This window comes from Misgurnus anguillicaudatus, chromosome 18 (genome assembly GCF_027580225.2).
Source record: "Misgurnus anguillicaudatus chromosome 18, ASM2758022v2, whole genome shotgun sequence".
NCBI lineage: Eukaryota > Metazoa > Chordata > Actinopteri > Cypriniformes > Cobitidae > Misgurnus > Misgurnus anguillicaudatus.
In genome coordinates, this window is record NC_073354.2 from 36,008,706 (window position 1) to 36,028,734 (window position 20,029).

At 38.4% G+C, this 20,029-nt stretch overlaps 1 protein-coding gene across 1 annotated transcript; it reads left to right on the forward strand.

Annotated features, from left to right (window-relative positions):
- Window positions 1–18,705, forward strand: adcy3b (adenylate cyclase 3b). The gene is given in 21 exon segments (XM_055186902.2): window positions 1–765; window positions 1,288–1,437; window positions 4,445–4,578; window positions 7,310–7,421; window positions 7,565–7,692; window positions 7,809–7,967; window positions 8,048–8,216; window positions 8,317–8,388; window positions 11,360–11,460; window positions 11,561–11,722; window positions 11,838–11,925; window positions 13,019–13,135; window positions 13,357–13,628; window positions 14,044–14,125; window positions 14,218–14,349; window positions 14,351–14,377; window positions 17,031–17,177; window positions 17,270–17,386; window positions 17,460–17,586; window positions 17,687–17,811; window positions 18,281–18,705. Coding segments are annotated over 21 exon segments (3,228 nt in total). The 5' UTR covers window positions 1–135; the 3' UTR covers window positions 18,458–18,705.
- The last annotated feature ends 1,324 nt before the right edge of the window (window positions 18,706–20,029 follow it).

A 20,029-nucleotide genomic window follows, 5' to 3' on the forward strand; every position in this document is an offset into this window, starting at 1 on the left:
TGGAAACGGAGCTCGAGATCATTAAAGAATGACAGACTGAATTTCTCCGGTGTGTTTCCACTGGCATCACTCAAATCTAAACGGATTAATAAACCGTGACGGAAAGCAGTATTATAACTCCACCAGAACCGCAGTATGTCGGCGAACGGAATTCGGGACGGTCCGGTGACCGTATCGAAGGCGCACCCGAGTGGAGGTGCGCACGAGATGAGAACGCGCCGGTCCGGTGGTATTGTGACTCTCCCGCGCTTCGTGCGTTTCACGTTCACACCTGATTCCCTGGAGAATGCATATCAGACGTACTTTCTGCGTCAGCGTCAGGAGACGTTACTGGTGCTGATCGTGTTCGCGGCTCTTTTTAACTGTTTCGTGATCATCACGTGCGCCGTGGTTTACTCTCACGATAAACTCAACACCGTCGCGGTGGCCGCCGGTGGCCTCGCGTCAGATATTCTGCTCTATATACTGTGCCACTTCCGTTTGCTGCCCGCGTTTGTGATCCGGTGCCTCGTGCCGTACGCGCTGTGGGTGCTCATCACGGTCCACGTGCTGTGTTACTACAGTTTGAATTTTGGCGGGTTTTACGCCGCAGGTGACTCGGTTGGATGGCAGACATTCTTCATCTTCTCCTTTTTCCTCACTCTTCCGCTGCCACTCGGGCCCATCTCGCTCCTGAGCGCGCTCTCGTGCGCCGCGCACACTCTACTCCTTGGATTCACTGTATCGGAGAGACACAAACTGGAGATCACTATGCTGATCAGACAGGTGGGAAACACAGACACATACACACATTGCAACACTTGCATTGTCATGCAAAACAAAATGGTTTTAATGATTTCCTACTTTTAAAAGTGTTGAAAACGTTGGACACTCACTTTTACGCACTTGGCACTTTACGCACCAAAGTGCATTCAGCTATACAATTTATCAGTATGATATTAATACCTTGGAATTTGTGTTGCTAATGCAATGCTTTACTCACTGACAACTGACAGCAAACTTAAACTGGCATTCATTAGAGATTTTACGTCATTAACCCGCAGTCTGATGAGGTTACTTTACTGTACATAGTGCAGATTCCTCCTCATCACTACACTTGAATGATGCAAATCACAAAGTCACATGACAAAAAATGTGTATACAAAAGCATGCACAGAAATATTCTGATGTTAAAGTCATGGAGGCGGTCTCTAAGCAACCACCATCTCATAAACTTCATTTAGACTTTTTCCTGTTCTCCATATGTTAGTGTAGGTGCCATGTGTTCAGTATTTTTGCTTTTTGTAGCTTGTGGCAAATCTGATGCTGTTTTTCGCTGCCATGCTGGTGGGTGTGATGTCATATTTTATGGCTGACCGCAAGTACCGCACAGCATTTCTGGAGGCTAAACAATCTCTGGAAGTCAGTCTTACTCTAAAGGAGCAAGGTCAACAGCAGGTACTCACACCTTTCCAAACACATTTCACTTTATACTTTCAAAATGTTTAAAAGTTTTTATTTTAGGCTTTTCTTGTGAGAAACTACTTAAATCATATCTGTGTGTGTGCGTAATGTACAGTTTATGGAGATACTCTAATTGGGCTCTGTGGTGGAGCTCCACTCTGGGGCCCAGGTGTGCTGTTGTGGCACAAGTTAGAGATGAGAACACACTGTACAGCATCTCTCTCTCTCTCTCTCTCTCTCTCTCTCTCTCTCTCTCTCTCTCTCTCTCTCTCTCTCACTCTCTCTCTCTCTCTCTCTCTCTCTCTCTCATAGAGGTTGTGTTATGTTGTCACTTTTATTGCAGTAATGAAGGCAATCCCCAGGCTGTTGTTATTGTGACAGCAACCCCAATAAAGACCCAAGAGTGTAAATTTGTCATCACACATTACTTTTTATTGGTCATACAGCATGTACTAATCCTACTTTAGTGTCAAATCAAAAAAGGGCTGGATTTTAGAGACACTTTAACTATACATAAAAATGTTATACAGAAATTAAACATAATTCATAATTGTGTAGTTTAAACTACCAACTCTTTGACAGTGGAAACATTGATTGTTGTTCGTATGACAAGTGAGTGTAACGTAATTTTCTCTGCATTTAATATTTTCATTTCGTTCATTTATATTTCTATATTTAGATTTAAAACTGTATTTAAGATTGTGTCTGGAAAATAAGCGCTGTGTGCACCCTATGGGTGACCCGGGGGGAACCTTTAGATTATGACGTACAAGGGAACAGGCGACGGAAACAAACAACTAAAAATATAGCAAAACAACAGAGAATGTGATGTAGTTCTCAGTCATGTTTATAATTTACAGCAGGGTTACATTGATGCAGATAACGCTGCTTATTGATCTTAAGGGTAAGGTAGTCAAATACGACACATAAAGATAAACAGCTTTTATCAGCTTTCTTGCAAAACAACAAGAAATTGCATATGTAAACAAGAAAATGTGAAAAAGATCAACACAGTAATTTAGTTTTGGTAAACCATTCTCTGAAAAAATAGCTTATTGAAATTTGTCTCCCCTTGTGATGTCAAAAAGGGATTTTATTATAACAATCCTGCCCCTTAATTTGCACTATCCAAACAGAGAGAGAAGAAAAATAATTGACAGCACAATTGTGTTTAAATTCAACAAACCACTATCATGGCGATCAGTGTTTGCATTTCATCAGCTCATTTGCATTTTAAAGGACACACCCAAAAATGGCACATTTTTGCTCACACCTACAAAGTGGCAATTTTAAAGGAAAACACCACCATTTTTCAATATTTTACTATGTTCTTACCTCAACTTAATTCAATTCAATTCAATTTTATTTATATAGCGCTTTTCACAATTTGGTAATTGTATCAAAGCAGCTTTACATTAATAGAAGCAGTGAAAAGCACAGAAAATCGACAGATAGCACAACATAATACACAATAGCACAAGCAGCTAATTTTGCTGCGGCTATAAATCAACATTACAGCGAATGTATTATTAATGTAACGTATAGAAGTTAAGCCCAAGAAGGCTGCCTCCCCGGGTTGAAAAACCCCCTTGGAGAAAAAAAACCCGGATTTTGTAGCCGGGGAAGTAAAAAAAGTCCTAGGAGGGAAAAACCCTAGGGAGATACCTCCATATATATATATACATTGAAACGGATATGGAGATTAAGCGGAGATTAAGCAGGTTCTGCCGGTGGTCATTGGTCAGGCATCAGCTGGGCATCACATTGAACAACAGCCAGTAGATCAGAGGTGTGCCGACTTTCACATTTACCGGAACTGGATCTGTTTGTCTCATTGTCCTCGGGATGGAGGACGAGACAGGGAGAGAGAAACAAAATCTTAGGGGCCGTTCACATGTAAAGCAAGTGTCACACAGTGATGTGGTTTAAGTCAGCTCGGTTCCGGACAGGCTAACTATTGCTGGTTAAGTGTATTACATATAGTTGATGATTTTAGAAAATTTGTGGGCCCAGGGTGAGTCTATGTATGGGGCCCCCCATATGATCTTTAAAACAGAAACTCGTTTGACTAAGGCCAGAGGCCCCACTGCCGTCGTTAATAACGAATTAATACATACCCATCTTTTTTCAATGCGTGCACTTAATCTTTGTAAAGCACGTCATGAATGTGTTAGCGTTTAATCTAGCCCCATTCATTCCTTAGGATCCAAACAGGAATTAATTTAGAAGCCACCAAACACATGTTTTATTCTATTTACAGACTGTTACATGAGTAGTTATGTGACACATAAGTATGGTGACACAAAATAAAACGTGGCAATTTTTTAAGCAGATAGAAAATGAGAACCATATGGAGGAAGAGCACTTAGTTTGCAGCTTTTCGACTTCGGCGCGCAGTAACATCATCACTCCTCACTACTCCCCCTCTCGCTCAAGGGTATACAATGCTATATGAATTTACAGATTCATAAATTTGGACTAACAATATGTGCTATTGTTGATGTATGTATGAGCAATGGAATTCTACATCACTAACTGCAGTTAATTGCTTTCTGCTTATATAGTCACATGGTCTCCAAAGACTTCTGCCATCCCAGAATGCCACAGAAGGGCTTTAGAGAGTTGAGTGCAGCCAACCAATCAGGGCACAGATGAGTGGTTTGGCTCGCTATGGTAACAGCATCAAAAGACAATTGTTCTCTGCGATCAAACTCCCAAAAGACTACATCACTTTAAGAATTACAGAAACACATCATACGTACTTTAGATGTTGTACACAATTTAAAGATTTACCAAGTTAAATAGCTACGAAGATTAGAGCCAAAATGTATACACAACACCTAAAAGTATGAAGATAATTGTATTGTTTGAGTCTCATATCATTTTTTTTACTCTCAGAGATTTTAATTTGAACTAAAAATTCAACATGAGCATGTAACACAGATGATCACAAGATTCATTATCTACATAAGTGTGTGTGTGTGTGTGTTTGTGTGTGTAGGAAGAGTTGTTGTTGTCAATCTTACCGAGGCATATAGCCGATGAGATGCTTCAGGGGATGAAAAAAGGAGCCAATCAGAAAACAGATGCACAACAGTTCAACACAATGTACATGTATCGCCATGAAAACGTTAGGTAAAACACATAAACACCTTCACGTGTATCAAAGTCTACTACTACACCATGTGCAGAATTATTAGGCAAGTTGTATTTTTGAGGATTACTTTTGTTATTGTACAACTACAGTGCTCTTGGTCAATTCAAAATGTTAACAAACCCTCAAACCTGAACATTTAAGTAGTAAAAGTGAAATTTTGGCTTTTTTAAGAGAATATTTCTATGTACATCATTATTAGGCAACTATTAGTGTGCAGAATTATTAGGCAACTAAATGAAAAACCTTCTTCACCTGACTTAAACCCTATTGAGACCTTTTGATCCCTTCTTAAGCAGGACATTTTCAGTGAAGGTAAACAGTACACCTCTCTGAACAGTGTCTGGGAGGCTGTGGTTGCGTCTGCACAAAATGTTGTTTCAGACCAGATCAAGAAACTGACTGAATCCGTGAATGGAAGGCTTGTGACTGTTATTGAAAAGAAGGGTGGCTATATTGGTCACTGAGTTTATATATATTTTTTATTAAATGTTTATTTGTAAATGTAGAGTTTGTTTATTATTCTAACTTTAACAGGTGAAAAAAAACCAAGTGAGATGGTAAAATCTCTGTTTTTCATTTAGTTGCCTAATAATTCTGCACACTAAGGGCTCAGTCACACCAAAAGCGTTTATGGCAGTTGCAGGCGCCTTTTTTGAATGATATTCTATGGGCAGGGCGCGTTTGCGCGCTGTTTATGCGGGCCGAGCGCCTTGCGGTTTTCTGCCGCCTGCCGCGCACGCGTTTTTGAAGGAGCGCTGAGAGCGGAGGAGCGCCTGACGTCATTCGCGTCTTCTATTGTCCAATCGAATGAGGGGAGAGGCGGGCCTTACGTTGTGGCGAGGGAAGTTTACAGTTGCTTTGAAGAACCGGACTCCACTCGCTCACTCTCTCCTGCGTGTTTGTGCTCCTCTTATCCTCAAACAAGGTCAGAGCAAGCGCCCTCTTTTTAAAGTTTCTGCTAATATGACAGTTAACAGCAAAAGAGCGCTCACGCTTCAATATTTGATTGACAAGACAGCTGACTCGGTGGTTGCTTAGCAATATGAAAAGCCGCGCTGCACTGCTCTTTTTTAAAAAAGGCAGTGCGTCGCGCCTTGCGTTTGCAAGCGTTTAAAGCGCTTTTGGTGTGACTGAGCCCTAATAGTTGCCTAATAATGATGTACATAGAAATATTCTCTTAAGAAAGCCAAAATTTTACTTTTACTACTTAAATGTTCAGGTTTGAGGGTTTGTTAACATTTTGAATTGACCAAGAGCACTGTAGTTGTACAATAACAAAAGTAATCCTCAAAAATACAACTTGCCTAATAATTCTGCACACGGTGTAGTGTGGTACTACTACTAGTCTACTGCCAGTGGCTGGTGAGTTAAGAAGATTTAAGGGGATCGCACACCGGCCGCGCAGCTCAGCGCCGCGCAGCGCCGCGTCGCGTCGCGCCTAGGAGAACTCGGAGGTATTGTAAACCGGAAGTGCACATTAAATAGCGCGAGCTTCGTCAGATAGCGTCTGCTTCAAAATGTAAAATATACGTTAGCAGCCAATGTTAATCATTAATGATGTGGGACACTTATGATGTTATTTAATGTTAAACTATGTGAGTGGCGCTCTGTGGCGCGACAGGGATTAGAACAACTTCCTGAGTCACAGCTGGACGGCGCGGACAGGCGCCACCTGGCGGCGCCGGTGTGCGTACACTCATAGAAAACAATGTGTTACATTTTTTTAGAACGGCGCGGCGCTGCGCGGCGCTGAGCTGCGCGGCCGGTGTGCGATCCCCTTTACGGGTCATAATATTGCTCATGTATTGCATAATACCGGCCAAATATATGTTGTTCATTGTAAATTTATGCTAGGTTGATATATGCCTTTCAGTCCCTCTCTTTATTACACATTCAATGATTTTTTTTTCTCTGTTGACATTAATGACATGTTTTGTCTTAATATTATGTTTAATAATGAACTGAAAATCATTCCCAAAAGGCAAAAATATAAAGTATATATTTTCTAATATATTTTAAATAAATTTCAAAATATACAAAAAATTGCCAAAAAAAAAAAAAAAAAATTACAAAAATATTTTGTCAATAATTTCAAAATATATATTAAGATTTTTTTTTATAAATATATTTAAAAGCATTTATATACACTTTGCATTGGAAGAAAAACTTTGTACAAACCTGTAAACATAACATATTTAAAAATATTCGAATTAAATATATTTTCAACTACAAAAATATAAATTTTATACAAACTTTTATTTTTTGGCCAGAAAAATTATATTTTTGTCGTATGGGTGGTAAAATTAGAAATGTATTTGTTGCCCCTTTTAGTACACACATTCAATGTTTTTTTTTTTTTGCTCTTTTGACATCAATGACGTGTTTTCTCTTAATATTATATTTAATAGTGAACTGAAAATAACTAATGTTGACTTGAAACAAGGCAATGAGCATTCCCAAAAGGCAAAAATATATATTTTCAAATATATTTTAAATATATTTCAAAATATAAAAAAAATATATGTGCTGAAATATATTTTGGGGAAATAATTTGTATTTTTTGGCCATGTTTTGTATATTTTGAAATAAATTGTAAAAATAAATATATTTTAAAGAATTTATATTCACTCTGCATTGGAATAAAAACTTTGTATGTTACAAAACTGTAAACATAGGTGGGTCCTTACACCCCCTGTCCTCTCTGTCCAGTATACTTTTTGCAGATATTGTGGGTTTTACTCAGCTGTCATCTGTCGTCACTCCTAAAGAACTCGTCAAACTACTTAATGAACTCTTTGCTCGCTTCGACAAACTTGCAGCAGTGAGTAAAAATATCATTTTTTTATATTTGTCTAATCATTCACCAATTCCATGATCCAACCTTTGGGATGTCCACGCACACAGACACATTCACAAATGTTTCATCAGAGTTTATCCACTTGAATCTGTGTGTGTTTTTATCAGCAACATCATCAGCTAAGGATCAAGATTTTGGGAGACTGTTATTACTGCATCTGCGGCTTGCCAGATTATAGAGAAGACCATGCAGTCTGCTCCATCATGATGGGTCTGTCTATGGTGAAAGCCATCTCGTGAGTACAAAGGAGATTGGGATGTGCAAAGTTATAGTACGGTATGGCCATTGGGTGGGGGCAGATACAGGATTGTTCAGTCATTTATCATTCAGATCGACTGTATTGTTTTAAAGTTACGTGCGGGAGAAAACTAAGACGGGGGTGGACATGCGTGTCGGTGTGCACACGGGGACAGTTCTGGGTGGAGTACTCGGACAGAAGCGCTGGCAGTTTGATGTCTGGTCAACTGATGTCACTGTGGCAAACAAGATGGAGTCAGGGGGCATCCCTGGGTAAGATCAACCAGAACCTCCTGTCGGACAGGCATGTGGTGTGTATTAAATATGCTCAAGTGTAACGTGTGTGTTGACAGGCGTGTGCACATCTCTCAAAGCACAATGGACTGTTTGCATGGTGAGTTGGAGCTGGAGCCTGGTGAAGGAGGGGACCGCTGTGACTATCTGATGGAGAAAGGCATTGAAACGTACCTGGTGCTTGTGCCCACAAACAGAACTGTGTTAAATGGCGTGAGCAACGGTGCAGTGAGTGTCGTGATATTTACTCTTAATACTGTGTGAGTTGTATTCTGCTTCATAACTGTCTGTCTATCTGTCTGTCTGTCTTCTCTGAAACTGTTTTCAGATGATCACCACCACAGAAACCAGTGGCAGTACCACATCAATAAAAATGATAACTGAGGACACAGAAGCACAGGTGAGATGCAGTGAAATATCTGTCTGCCTGTCTGTCTATTAAACAACTGTCTGTCTGTCTGTTTGTCTGTCTATAAAGCGTCTGCCTTATCTGTCTGTCTATTAAGCGTCTGTCTGTTTGTCTGTCTATTAAGCGTCTGTCTGTCTGTCTGTATGTATGTCTGTCTGTCTGTCTATTAAGCGTCTGTCTGTCTATTAAGTGTCTGTCTGTTTATTAGGCATCTGTCTGTCTGTTTGTCTGTCTATTAAGCGTCTGCCTTGTCTGTCTGTCTATTAAGCGTCTGTCTGTTTGTCTGTCTATTAAGCGTCTGTCTGTATGTATGTATGTCTGTCTGTCTGTCTGTCTATTAAGCGTCTGTCTGTCTATTAAGTGTCTGTCTGTTTATTAGGCATCTGTCTGTCTGTTTGTCTGTCTATTAAGCGTCTGCCTTGTCTGTCTGTCTATTAAGCGTCTGTCTGTTTGTCTGTCTATTAAGCGTCTGTCTGTCTGTCTGTCTGTCTGTCTGTCTATTAAGCATCTGTCTGTCTGTCTGTCTGTCTGTCTGTCTGTCTGTCTATTAAGCATCTGTCTGTTTGTCTGTCTATGAAACATCCTACCCAGTCTCACAAAATTACGTACCTATAGTCACATAATTTTTTGATTCTTTGAGACAAACAGACGCTTAATAGCTTCAAAACATTTTCGCTTCGGTTTAGGGTTAGATTTGGTGTTTGGATTAGGATGTCACGGTAAGTATTGGTTTATACTGTTTTTTCAGATTTATTTTTTATATTTTTTAAAGTTTAAACCTTTGTCACCTGGCGTTAGTTAGGGTTAGAGTTGGGTTTTGGTAAGGATGTCATTTTATGTAAATCTAACCCTAAACCGAAGCGAAAATGTTTTGAAAATAGGACAAAACAGCTGAGTAACCAATACGTGACAATGACACATAAACAGAAATTCGTGATACGATCACGAAAAAACGTGGAAATTCGTGACAGTATCACAAAAAAGAATCAAAAAATTATGTGATAGGTACGTAATTTCGTGTGACTGGGCTATCTGTGTGTGTGTGTGTGTGTGTGTGTGTGTGTGTGTGTGTGTGTGTGTGTGTGTGTGTGTGTGTGTGTGTGTGTGTGTGTGTGTGTGTGTGTGTGTGTGTGTGTGTGTGTGTGTGTGTGTGTGTGTGTGTGTGTGTGTGTGCGTGTGTGTGCGTGTGTGTGCGTGTGGGTGTGTGTCTGTCTGTCTGTCTGTTAAGCGTCTGTCTGTCTGTCTATGAAATATATGTCTGTCTATCTGTCTGTTCACTAAACATCTGTTTGTCTATAAAACAACTGTCTGTCTGTCTATTAAGCGTCTGTCTGTCTGTCCGTCTATTAAGTGTCTGTCTGTCTGTTCACTAAACATCTGTCTGTCTATAAAACAACTGTCTTTATGTCTATTAAGCATCTGTCTGTCTGTCTATGAAACAACTGTCTGTCTGTCTATTAAGCGTCTGTCTGTCTGTCTGTCTGTCTGTTTATTAAGCGTCTGTCTGTCTGTTCACTAAACATCTGTCTGTCTATAAAACAACTGTCTGTATGTCTATTAAGTGTCTGTCTGTCTGTTTATTAGGCATCTGTCTGTTTATCTATTAAGCATATGTCTGTCTGTCTATGAAACAACTGTCTGTCTGTCTATTAAGCATCTGTATGTCTGTCTGTCTGTCTGTCTGTCTGTCTGTCTATTAAGCGTCTGTCTGTTTATAAGGCATCTGTCTGTCTGTCTATTACGTGTCTGTCTGTCTGTCTATGAAACATCTGTCTGTCTATGAAACATTTGTCTGTTTATGAAACATCTGTCTGTCTGTCTATTACGTGTCTGTCTGTCTATGAAACATCTGTCTGTCTATAGAACATCTGTCTGTCTGTCTGTCTATTAAACGTCTGTCTGTCTGTCTGCCTTGTCTGTCTGTCTGTCTGTCTATTAAATGTCTGTATGTCTGCCTTGTCTGTCTGTCTGTCTATTAAGCATCTGTCTGTCTGTCTATGAAACATCTGTCTGTCTATGTAACATCTGTCTGTCTTTAGAACATCTGTCTGTCTGTCTGTCTGTCTGTTAAACGTCTGTCTGTCTGCCTTGTCTGTCTGTCTGTCTATTAAATGTCTGTATGTCTGCCTTGTCTGTCTGTCTGTCTATTAAGCATCTGTCTGTCTGTCTATGAAACATCTGTCTGTCTATGTAACATCTGTCTGTCTTTAGAACATCTGTCTGTCTGTCTGTCTGTCTGTCTGTTAAACGTCTGTCTGTCTGCCTAGTCTGTCTGTCTATTAAGCGTGCGTCTGTCTGTCTATGAAACATCTGTCTGTCTTTAGAACATCTGTCTGTCTGTCTGTCTGTCTGTTAAACGTCTGTCTGTCTGCCTTGTCTGTCTGTCTATTAAGCGTGCATCTGTCTGTCTGTCTGTCTGTCTGTCTGTCTGTCTGTCTATTAAGCTTCTGTCTGTTTGTTTGTTTGTTTACTTAACATCTGTCTGTCTATGAAACAACTGTCTGTCTTTTAAGTGTCTATCTGTCTTTCTGTTTGTCTGTTTATTAGGCATTTCTCTGTCTATTAAGTGTCTGTCTGTTTGTCTGCCTTGTCTGTCTTTCTATGAAAACATTTGTCTACCTGTCTGTCTGTCTGTCTGTCTGTCTGTCTGTTAAACGTCTGTCTGTCTGCCTTGTCTGTCTGTCTATTAAGCGCGCATCTGTCTGTCTGTCTGTCTGTCTGTCTATTAAGCTTCTGTCTGTTTGTTTGTTTGTTTACTTAACACCTGTCTGTCTATGAAACAACTGTCTGTCTGTCTTTTAAGTGTCTATCTGTCTTTCTGTTTGTCTGTTTATTAGGCATTTCTCTGTCTATTAAGTGTCTGTCTGTTTGTCTGCCTTGTCTGTATTTCTATGAAAACATTTGTCTACCTGTCTGTCTGTCTGTCTGTCTGTCTGTCTATAAAACGTCTGTGATTTGTCAGCAGTTTCAGGAGAGCAGTGAGACAGATGAAATGATTTCAGAAGAACAGGATCTGAGTCATCTTCTGAATGAAGTTCTGTTGGACAGAGAAACAGAAGAGACGTAATTAAACATCAACATTTTCTTCTTCAGCTCATCATGATCTGACTTCTCTTTGTCTTGACGCCCGTATTACTTCATCATCTATCTGTCTGTCTTTCAGTGAGGAGGAGAAGAGGACCGGCGTCCTGTCTCTGAGGTTTGTGGACCCTGACCTGGAGTTGCGTTACTCTGCAGAGAAAGAGAGACGGACAGGCCCTGCATTCGGCTGCTGTTGTGTCGTTCTGATCTTCACCTCTGCTATGGAAATCCTTATCGACCCACAGTGAGTAAAACTCTTTACATTACTATGCATGAACGAAAGAGTAATATATGAGTTATATTGACATTTTTGCTCTATAGTGACAGATGTTATCAGATGTCTGTTTGATCATTGAAAGGTTGATCGTGAATTATGTGACTCTGGCTGTGGGTGAGATTTTACTTCTGATCCTGACTCTGTGTTCAATGGCTGCCATCTTCCCACGCGTAAGTTCAATATCACAGATGATTGGGTGAATCTCATGAAAACACATACATGTTATACATTTTCCAGCATTTAAAAGAATTTTCAGCTGTAATTCTTATTAGATTCTCATTGCTTTGTCATAGTTTTTAAGTATTATACATTAAAGGCGGGGTGCATGATCTCTGAAAGCCAGTGTTGATATTTGAAATCACCTAAACAAACACGCCCCTAACCCAATAGAATCTGGATCTTCTTTTGATAGACCCGCTCCACACATACACAATCCAGGCATCAATGTCGGTTAGTAGACACACCTTACTGCTGATTGGCTACAATTGTGTTTTGGTACTCTGCCCGACTTTTTTCCAAAATTATGCACCCCGCCTTTTAAGACAATGCCTCAAATAGGCCTTAGTTATATTACTGTAGGTAGTTTAAAAAACAAACATTTACAAAAAACCTTACTGTGCAAACTGGTAGTGGCACAGATGTATTTTTAGATATATCAGTGCAAGACGTTTTCAGTTAAGACAGCTCAAACATCCATTTTTGTTTGGAACTAGACTTAAGTCCTGTCCCCATATATAAGACACCCCATATCACTTTTATATCTTGGGGTATATTTTTTACATTTTGAGAAATTGAGGGTAAATGCTTTATTTTAAGTAAAATACATAGGTGGAGTTTGGGGGGGTGTCAGGGGGTGCACTGCTCCCAGCCAATTATGATTTTGTCTGAGCTATTAATGAAATAGAAATATGAAAATTCATATTTTATTTGTCTGATCTTAATAATTTAATGGGTAGACTGAGTATTTAAAAACTATGAAGCACTCGCTCATCTCAAAGTATCGCAGTACCTTTGTTTGCCAGTAGGTGCACAAATTTGAAACTCTGCTTATAATAAAATATAATGTGTTAATTCTTTCTACATTTACGTGTTTATATTTTATTCATTTGGCATTGACAGTGCATTCATACATTTTATAATGAGATCAAACCCTTTCCTAAAGCAATGTTCAAAGTCAGCTACAAGAACACATTTGTGGTTTTACAACAAAATATGACCTGGATGTTTTATGTCAGTCTGTGTAATAGCATTTTTGTGTTTCAGGTGTTCCCACGAAGACTTGTATCGTTCTCACACTGGATTGACCGCACGCGTTGGGCTCGTAACACTTGGGCGATGGCGGCCATATTTGTTCTCACCATGGCTGAAGTGGCTGATATGGTGAGAATCCTTTATATATTTATTTTGGTAAAATAATCTAGTCCACATTCATATTCTGACTAAGAACCGATCAGTTAAACAGGTAAGATACATATACTTACCTTTAGAAGCAGGTAAGTATATGAATCCAATTGATTGCGTACATCTCCATCTGTGCCAACTTGTTTGTGTCACAGCTCTGTACATCAATTGGATCTTACTTTTGTTGTTGTTTTTTTTAGCTCAGTTGCGTTCAGCCTCCTCTGGTGCTGTTGAACTCCAGCTCTGGTGTAACTCTTGAGTCTCTGGGTGATGGTGGATGTGCAGAAAACCCCAAATACTACGGTTATATATCCGTGCTGTCGCTTATATCATCTGTTATGCTTGTGCAGCTCAGTCATGTCGTCAAGCTGGCGCTCATGATGTTGGTTACCATAGCAACAGGTGCCGTCAATATCCACAGCTGGATGTATATTTACGACATCTACGATTTTATTCGCTACCTGGAATACAGGTGAGTCAAGCTGCGGTAACGTATTACAGATTTGTGTGCATGTTAAACTTAAATAGTTTTGTAACTTTCTGTTTTTAATATAATATTAAGGGAATAGTTCCCCAAAAATGTAAATTGTCCCATGATTTACTCACCCTCAAGCCATCCTCGATGTACAGTATATGATTTTGGGATGGATGCACTTTTCTGGGCTTCATATCAAAAGCACCATTTATTACCATTATAAAGCTTGGAACAGCCAGGGCATTTTCTAATATAACTCTGATTGTGTTTATCTGAAAAAAATATAATCATATACATTGAGGATGGCTTGCGGGTGAGTAAATCACATTTTTGGGTGAATTATCCATTTAAGTTTTTTTGCTAGAGCTCATGTGATTGGCTGATAACTGAAATGATGATCTTTGTGTTTTAGGTATTCTGTGGTTCCCACCCGATATCTTTTGAGTGTGATGATTATCGTTATGATGATAAGTCTCTACTACTTTGCTCGCCATGTACGTCACTCAATTATTTTTTCTGTTGCTATATATCTGCATACTGATTTTACAATGATCATGTATGGATTTTGTTGCCCTCTCTCTCTCAGGTGGAAAAACAGTCTCGTAAGCTGTTTCTGTGGAAGATCCAGGTTCACGATCAGAAGGAGAAGGTGTACGAAATGAGAACATACAACGAAGCATTGGTCACGAATATGCTTCCAGATCATGTGGCCAAACATTTTTCTTGGCTCCAAGAAACGAGATGAGGTACAAGAGGGAAATTTTTGAATAAATATAACTATTACCAAAAATTTGTCTTAAATAAGTATATTCCTGAATGATATTTAACACAAAACACGAATTATTTAATCATAGAGATCTGCAAGGATTACATATTTTCTTCAGAAACAAGTTAGCATTTGAGCACTTCCGGTTTTTAATCCCAGCCTTCTTTTTTTAAAGTTGCACAAAAGTTTCACAAAATGCCTTCCAGGAATATTTTCTTCTAAAAATATATAAACATACAAATATATCAAATGAAAGAACAGACCCTCTGCTTTCAAACAAATAAAATGGGAAAAAAACTTTTAATCTTATCTATATTATTTTCTCTGCTTATAAACTCTTAAATATGGGTATTTTTCTACAAAAATATTTTTTTAGCAAAAAGCTGAAAAAATTAGCATTTTGTGCAGGAATTTTGTTAGAGATCAGATTCAGAACAATTATCAATACATACACACAGAGTGTAAATCAATAAATAATTTTTTGCTTCAGTTTTTTTATAAATTGGGTAAGTGCGTTTGATACAGGGATCGATTGCTTCTCCTTGCTTCCCTCTGATGTTGACTCTGAATATTTTTACACTAAATTTTTTGAGACGTTGAATTATTTTGCACTGAATTTTTTGAGACATTGAATTTTTTTACACCAAATCTTTTGAGACATTGAATTTTTTTAGACATTGAATTTTTTTAGACATTGAATTTTTTTTACACTGAATTTTTTTAAAACATTGAAAAAAATGTCAGGCAAAAAGCAGTGCTAGAAATTCGATGGCTTTTAAAATTCAAAGTCTGATTTAGAATTCAAAATCCAACGGCACAGATTTCCTTCCATATGAAATGGGGTTTTGTTTAAAGGGGACATATCATGAAAATATGACTTTCCATGTTTAAGTGCTATAATTGGGTCCCCTGTGCTTCTATTAACCTAGAAAACATCATAAAGAACAGCCAAGTAATTAGTTTCGGTAAAGGATGTGAAAAATTAGGTCATTCGGATTTTGCCTGTTTTGTGACGTAGGTAGTGCACTGCAAAAAATTACTTTTTTACTTAGTATTTTGGTCTTGTTTTCATTAGATATATTTAAAAATTCATAAATCAAGATGTATTTTCTTGATGAGCAAATGACCTAAGAAAATAAATAAGTCTAGTTTTTAGACAAAAACTATACAATTTAAGTGAATTTGTGCTTAAAACAAGCAAAATTATCTGTCAGTAGGGTGAGAAAATTTATCTTGAGGGTGTTTAAGAAGAAAGGGAAACTTATTTTAAGATTTTTTTTCTCACCCCATTGGCAGAAATTTTTAAGACAAAAAATACAAGCAAAAAATCTGCCAATGGAATAAGATTTTTTCCTTGAATTTACTATAAGGAAAATTCAGCAAAAAATGTCTTATTCCATTGGCAGATTTTTTTTTGCTTGTTTTAAGCACAAATTCACTTAAATTTGATATGTTTTGCCTAAAAACTAGACTTATTTATTTTCTTGGGTCATTTGCTCATCAATAAAATACATCTTCATTTAACATTTTAGATATTTCTACTGAAAATAAGACAAAAATACTAAGTAAGAAAGTCATTTTTTGCAGTGTGAGTCTTATTATAATAATACCACCCCTTAATCTGCACTATCCAACCACGGCACTGCCATATAGTGACAGCACAATTGAGTTTCAATTTCAACAAACCACCATTATGGCGATCATTGTTTGCATTTCATCAGCTCATTTGCATTTGAACGGAAACACCCAGAAAACGGAATTTTTGCTCGCACTTTCAATGTGACAATTTTAACATTCTATTATAAATTTGTGTGAGGTATTTTAAGCCAAAACTATACATACGCACTCTAAGAGACACTAAAGACTTATTTTACATCTTTAAAAAAATTGCATAATATGACCCCTTTAAAGCAACACTATGTAGTTTCCATTTAAAAATGACTTACAGCTCCCCCATGTGATTGAAAAGCGCAACAGTGCCTGGTATCAGACACTCTTCTGCAGGCAGGGGGAGGGGCGGGGCTGTGTGCTCTACCCTCCACCGCCACTTTCAGAGTGTGCTTGTAGCAGCTAGGAGGCTGCTCAGGTTGCAGCAACAGTACAATTTGTCCAGTTAAAAGTTGTTCTATCACTGAAATTATTTTAGAGACATTATTTAAAGGTGAAAAAACTACATAGTGTTGCTTTAAAGCCTAAATTGTGTTATGGTGTAATAGCAACCTCTAGTGGTAAAAATCTACATATTGTGGCTTTAAGTCGCTACGGAAAAAAGTGTCTGTCAAATGCATGAATAATATAATTTTTGTCATCGTAATTTCCTGATTAAGTCTAGTTTTCATTAGTGCGGTTTCCCGTACAGGTATTATACTAGGCCTAGACTTAAATAAATCTAAGAGCTGCCCAAACTGAAAACAACTTGCAATGACATATCTTAAAATACATCAGTGCCCTTTGTTTTGCCTCAAACTGCACATCATTAATGTTTTAAGTAAGGCATGTTTGTTAAAACTAGTTATATTTCCTAATTAAACTAAGGACTAGTCCTGGTTTTAGCTAATCCCTGTCCGGGAAACCGCCCCATTGAGTTTAGTCTTGAATAAATGTGTGTACTAATGTGTATGTGTCTACTGCAGGAGCTGTACAGTCAATCATACGATGAGGCCGGCGTAATTTTTGCCTCTATTCCGAACTTCTCTGACTTTTACACAGAAGAGAGTATAAACAACGGAGGACTAGAATGCCTCCGAATCCTCAACGAAATCATTTCCGACTTTGACAGTGTGAGTCCCTCTAGTCTCTAACTCCTTTGACATTATTTTTCTGTAAGTGACACTGTTTCTCTTTAACCTCATTTATTGTGGCTTTGTTTTAGCTGTTGGATCGATCCGAGTTTCGCCACATCACAAAGATCAAGACCATCGGCAGCACGTACATGGCCGCATCCGGGGTGACACCAGAGAGTAACACCAACGGATACGAGAACCGCAAGGTCGACTACACAACACTGAATCCCATAATGCTTACTTTAAATGGTGATGTCACACTGTGTGTATTTTATACAGTTGGAGGAGCAGTCGCTTTTAGACCGATGGCAACACTTCTCAGATTTGGCAGACTTTGCTCTGGCTATGAAAGTCATACTTGGAAACCTGAACAAACAGTCGTTCAATAACTTCATGCTGCGTATAGGTAAGCAAACACCTGACTGATTTACTGAATTTCATTACTGCATAAATATGGGTATGAGTTTTATTGGGTTGTTTACATGCCATGTGTGTTTTATTGTCAGGTCTGAATAAGGGAAGCGTGTTAGCCGGAGTGATTGGCGCTCGTAAGCCTCATTTTGATATCTGGGGAAACACTGTGAATGTGGCCAGTCGTATGGAGTCCACGGGTGTTATGGGTAACATACAGGTGACATAAGAACTACATCGTGTTAAAAATGAAAAACACATATGTGACCCTGGACCACAAAACCAGTCATAAGGGTCAATATGGGGTTTGAACGGTACAAAAAAATCTAATACTGAGAAAATTCACTCCCAAAAATAAAGTTTAGATATATTTACTGTAGGAAATTTACTAAATATCTTCATGGAACATGATCTTTACATGATATCCTAATGATTTTTGGCATAAAAGAAAAATCTATTGATACAAATACACCCGTTTGTGTTCCAGGGTCACATATCAGGATTAGACTATATACCCTAACTTATTGACCATCTTTAGGAAACTTAGTTTTCAAATAAATAATTTAAATAAAGTGCATTCAATTTAATTTTTTTATGTTAATACTGCCATCAAAATCATATTATTGTGAATGTCTATTATATATAGCTTTAATACAGACATCTGTATTTATGGTGTTGCTGATCCTCAGGTGGTGGAGGACTGCTATAACATCCTAAAGGAATATGGCTTCCGGTTCGTCAAACGAGGACCCATCTATGTTAAAGGAAAAGGAGAACTGCTCACTTACTTTATGAAGGGCAAAGACAAACCTGTCACAAAAACAGCCGTGGTCGCTCTGCCACATCAGACACTAGACAAATCCTGAGAGGACAGGAGAACACATTTTATTTTGTGATTTTCTACATTTTATGGATAGAGACGGTAGAAAGAGAAACAAGGAAAATATTGAAAAAAGAAGAAGAGTGGAATCTGCACAGGACATCATGCAGACCAAAATCAAACCTGTGTTTTTCAAATGAACCCTCTGGCACAACATGAAATCATTTTAAAATTACATTTTAATGACATAAATGATGAACATAGAAACAGACATTAGAAAGTAAAGGATGCTGATATATTTTCCTAAACAATGACATGAAAATGTGAGCTCGCAGTGGGAATTCTGAAGTGATGATGACATATAGGCCTACTATGTAGCCTACATTATGAATTGTCATTTTCATTGAACAATTTCATCAGGAGATATCAGCAAAACAAAGGAAATGGCAAAAACATCAAAATAATTTGAAGTGGAGAAAAATGGAACTATAAGAATACATGGAAAAATTGTAAGAAATTCAACATGTTAGATGTAGCACAAACTTAAAGGTCACAAAATGTTCTCTTATGGTAGCATAAGCAAAATGCAAATTTTTCTCATTTTTAAAAACATTTATTTAATGCACAGCTTTAACCATGAACTATATGAGACCATATTCATATTGACATCAGGGGCTTTTTTACTTAAAGCTCATAGCTTTGCATTAGTCATAAATTCAGGTTTATCACATTACAGCTGTCTGATATACTTTAAAGGGCACCTATTATGGCTTTTTTACAAAATGTAATATAAGTCTCAGGTGTGCCTAGAATGTGTCTGTGAAGTTTCAGCTCAAAATACCCCACAGATCATATATTATAGCATGTCCAAAATGCCCCTATTTGGGTGTAAGCAAAAACGTGCTGTTTTAATGTCTATACCTTTAAATGCAAATGAGCTACAGCCCCTTACTTCCTTACCTTGGGTTCACACCAGCCCCCTTTGAGGCGTCAAATTTGTGTCTACCGCGTCTAGTTTGCCGCCTGAACATTTTGAGTTTACTCGCTTCATTCATGCGTGACATGTAACGCTGCCCGTTTTTCCGCCAAAGTTCAAATTTTTCAACTTGCGCGTTTCCCCTGGCAACGCTCAATTCGCGCCATTCGCCGTGAGACCTCCAGACGCACGTCAATGTGTCTTTACATTGACTTAAAGGCTCTCTAAGCGAATCTGCGAGACGTTAGTTATTGTTGACGTTTGAAAGTGTTTTCAAACAGACGGAGCGTAGCTAACTCCTCCCCCTTCCCCTCCCTTCCGTGCTTTCATGAACGCGTCCAACCCCCACCCCCAAATCCTGTTTGTCGTTTATTGGCTGGAATACTTTGTTTTGTTATGTGATGCTAGGTTTGGCCACTTGTTAATATTGCCGTTTGTGAAGCCTGGGCTGTCTACAGAGATCGCGTTTTTTACAGTTTGATCAGCGGACAGGCAGCAAGCAGATAGTGAGGAGATGTTTCCGGTATTTAACAAAAAATTTTTATGGTCTAAAACGATTCAATTCGCTTAGAGCGCCTTTAACATTGAAATCACTCGCGCTTGACGCCTCTACCGCGGCTGGTCTGAATGCAGCATTACAGA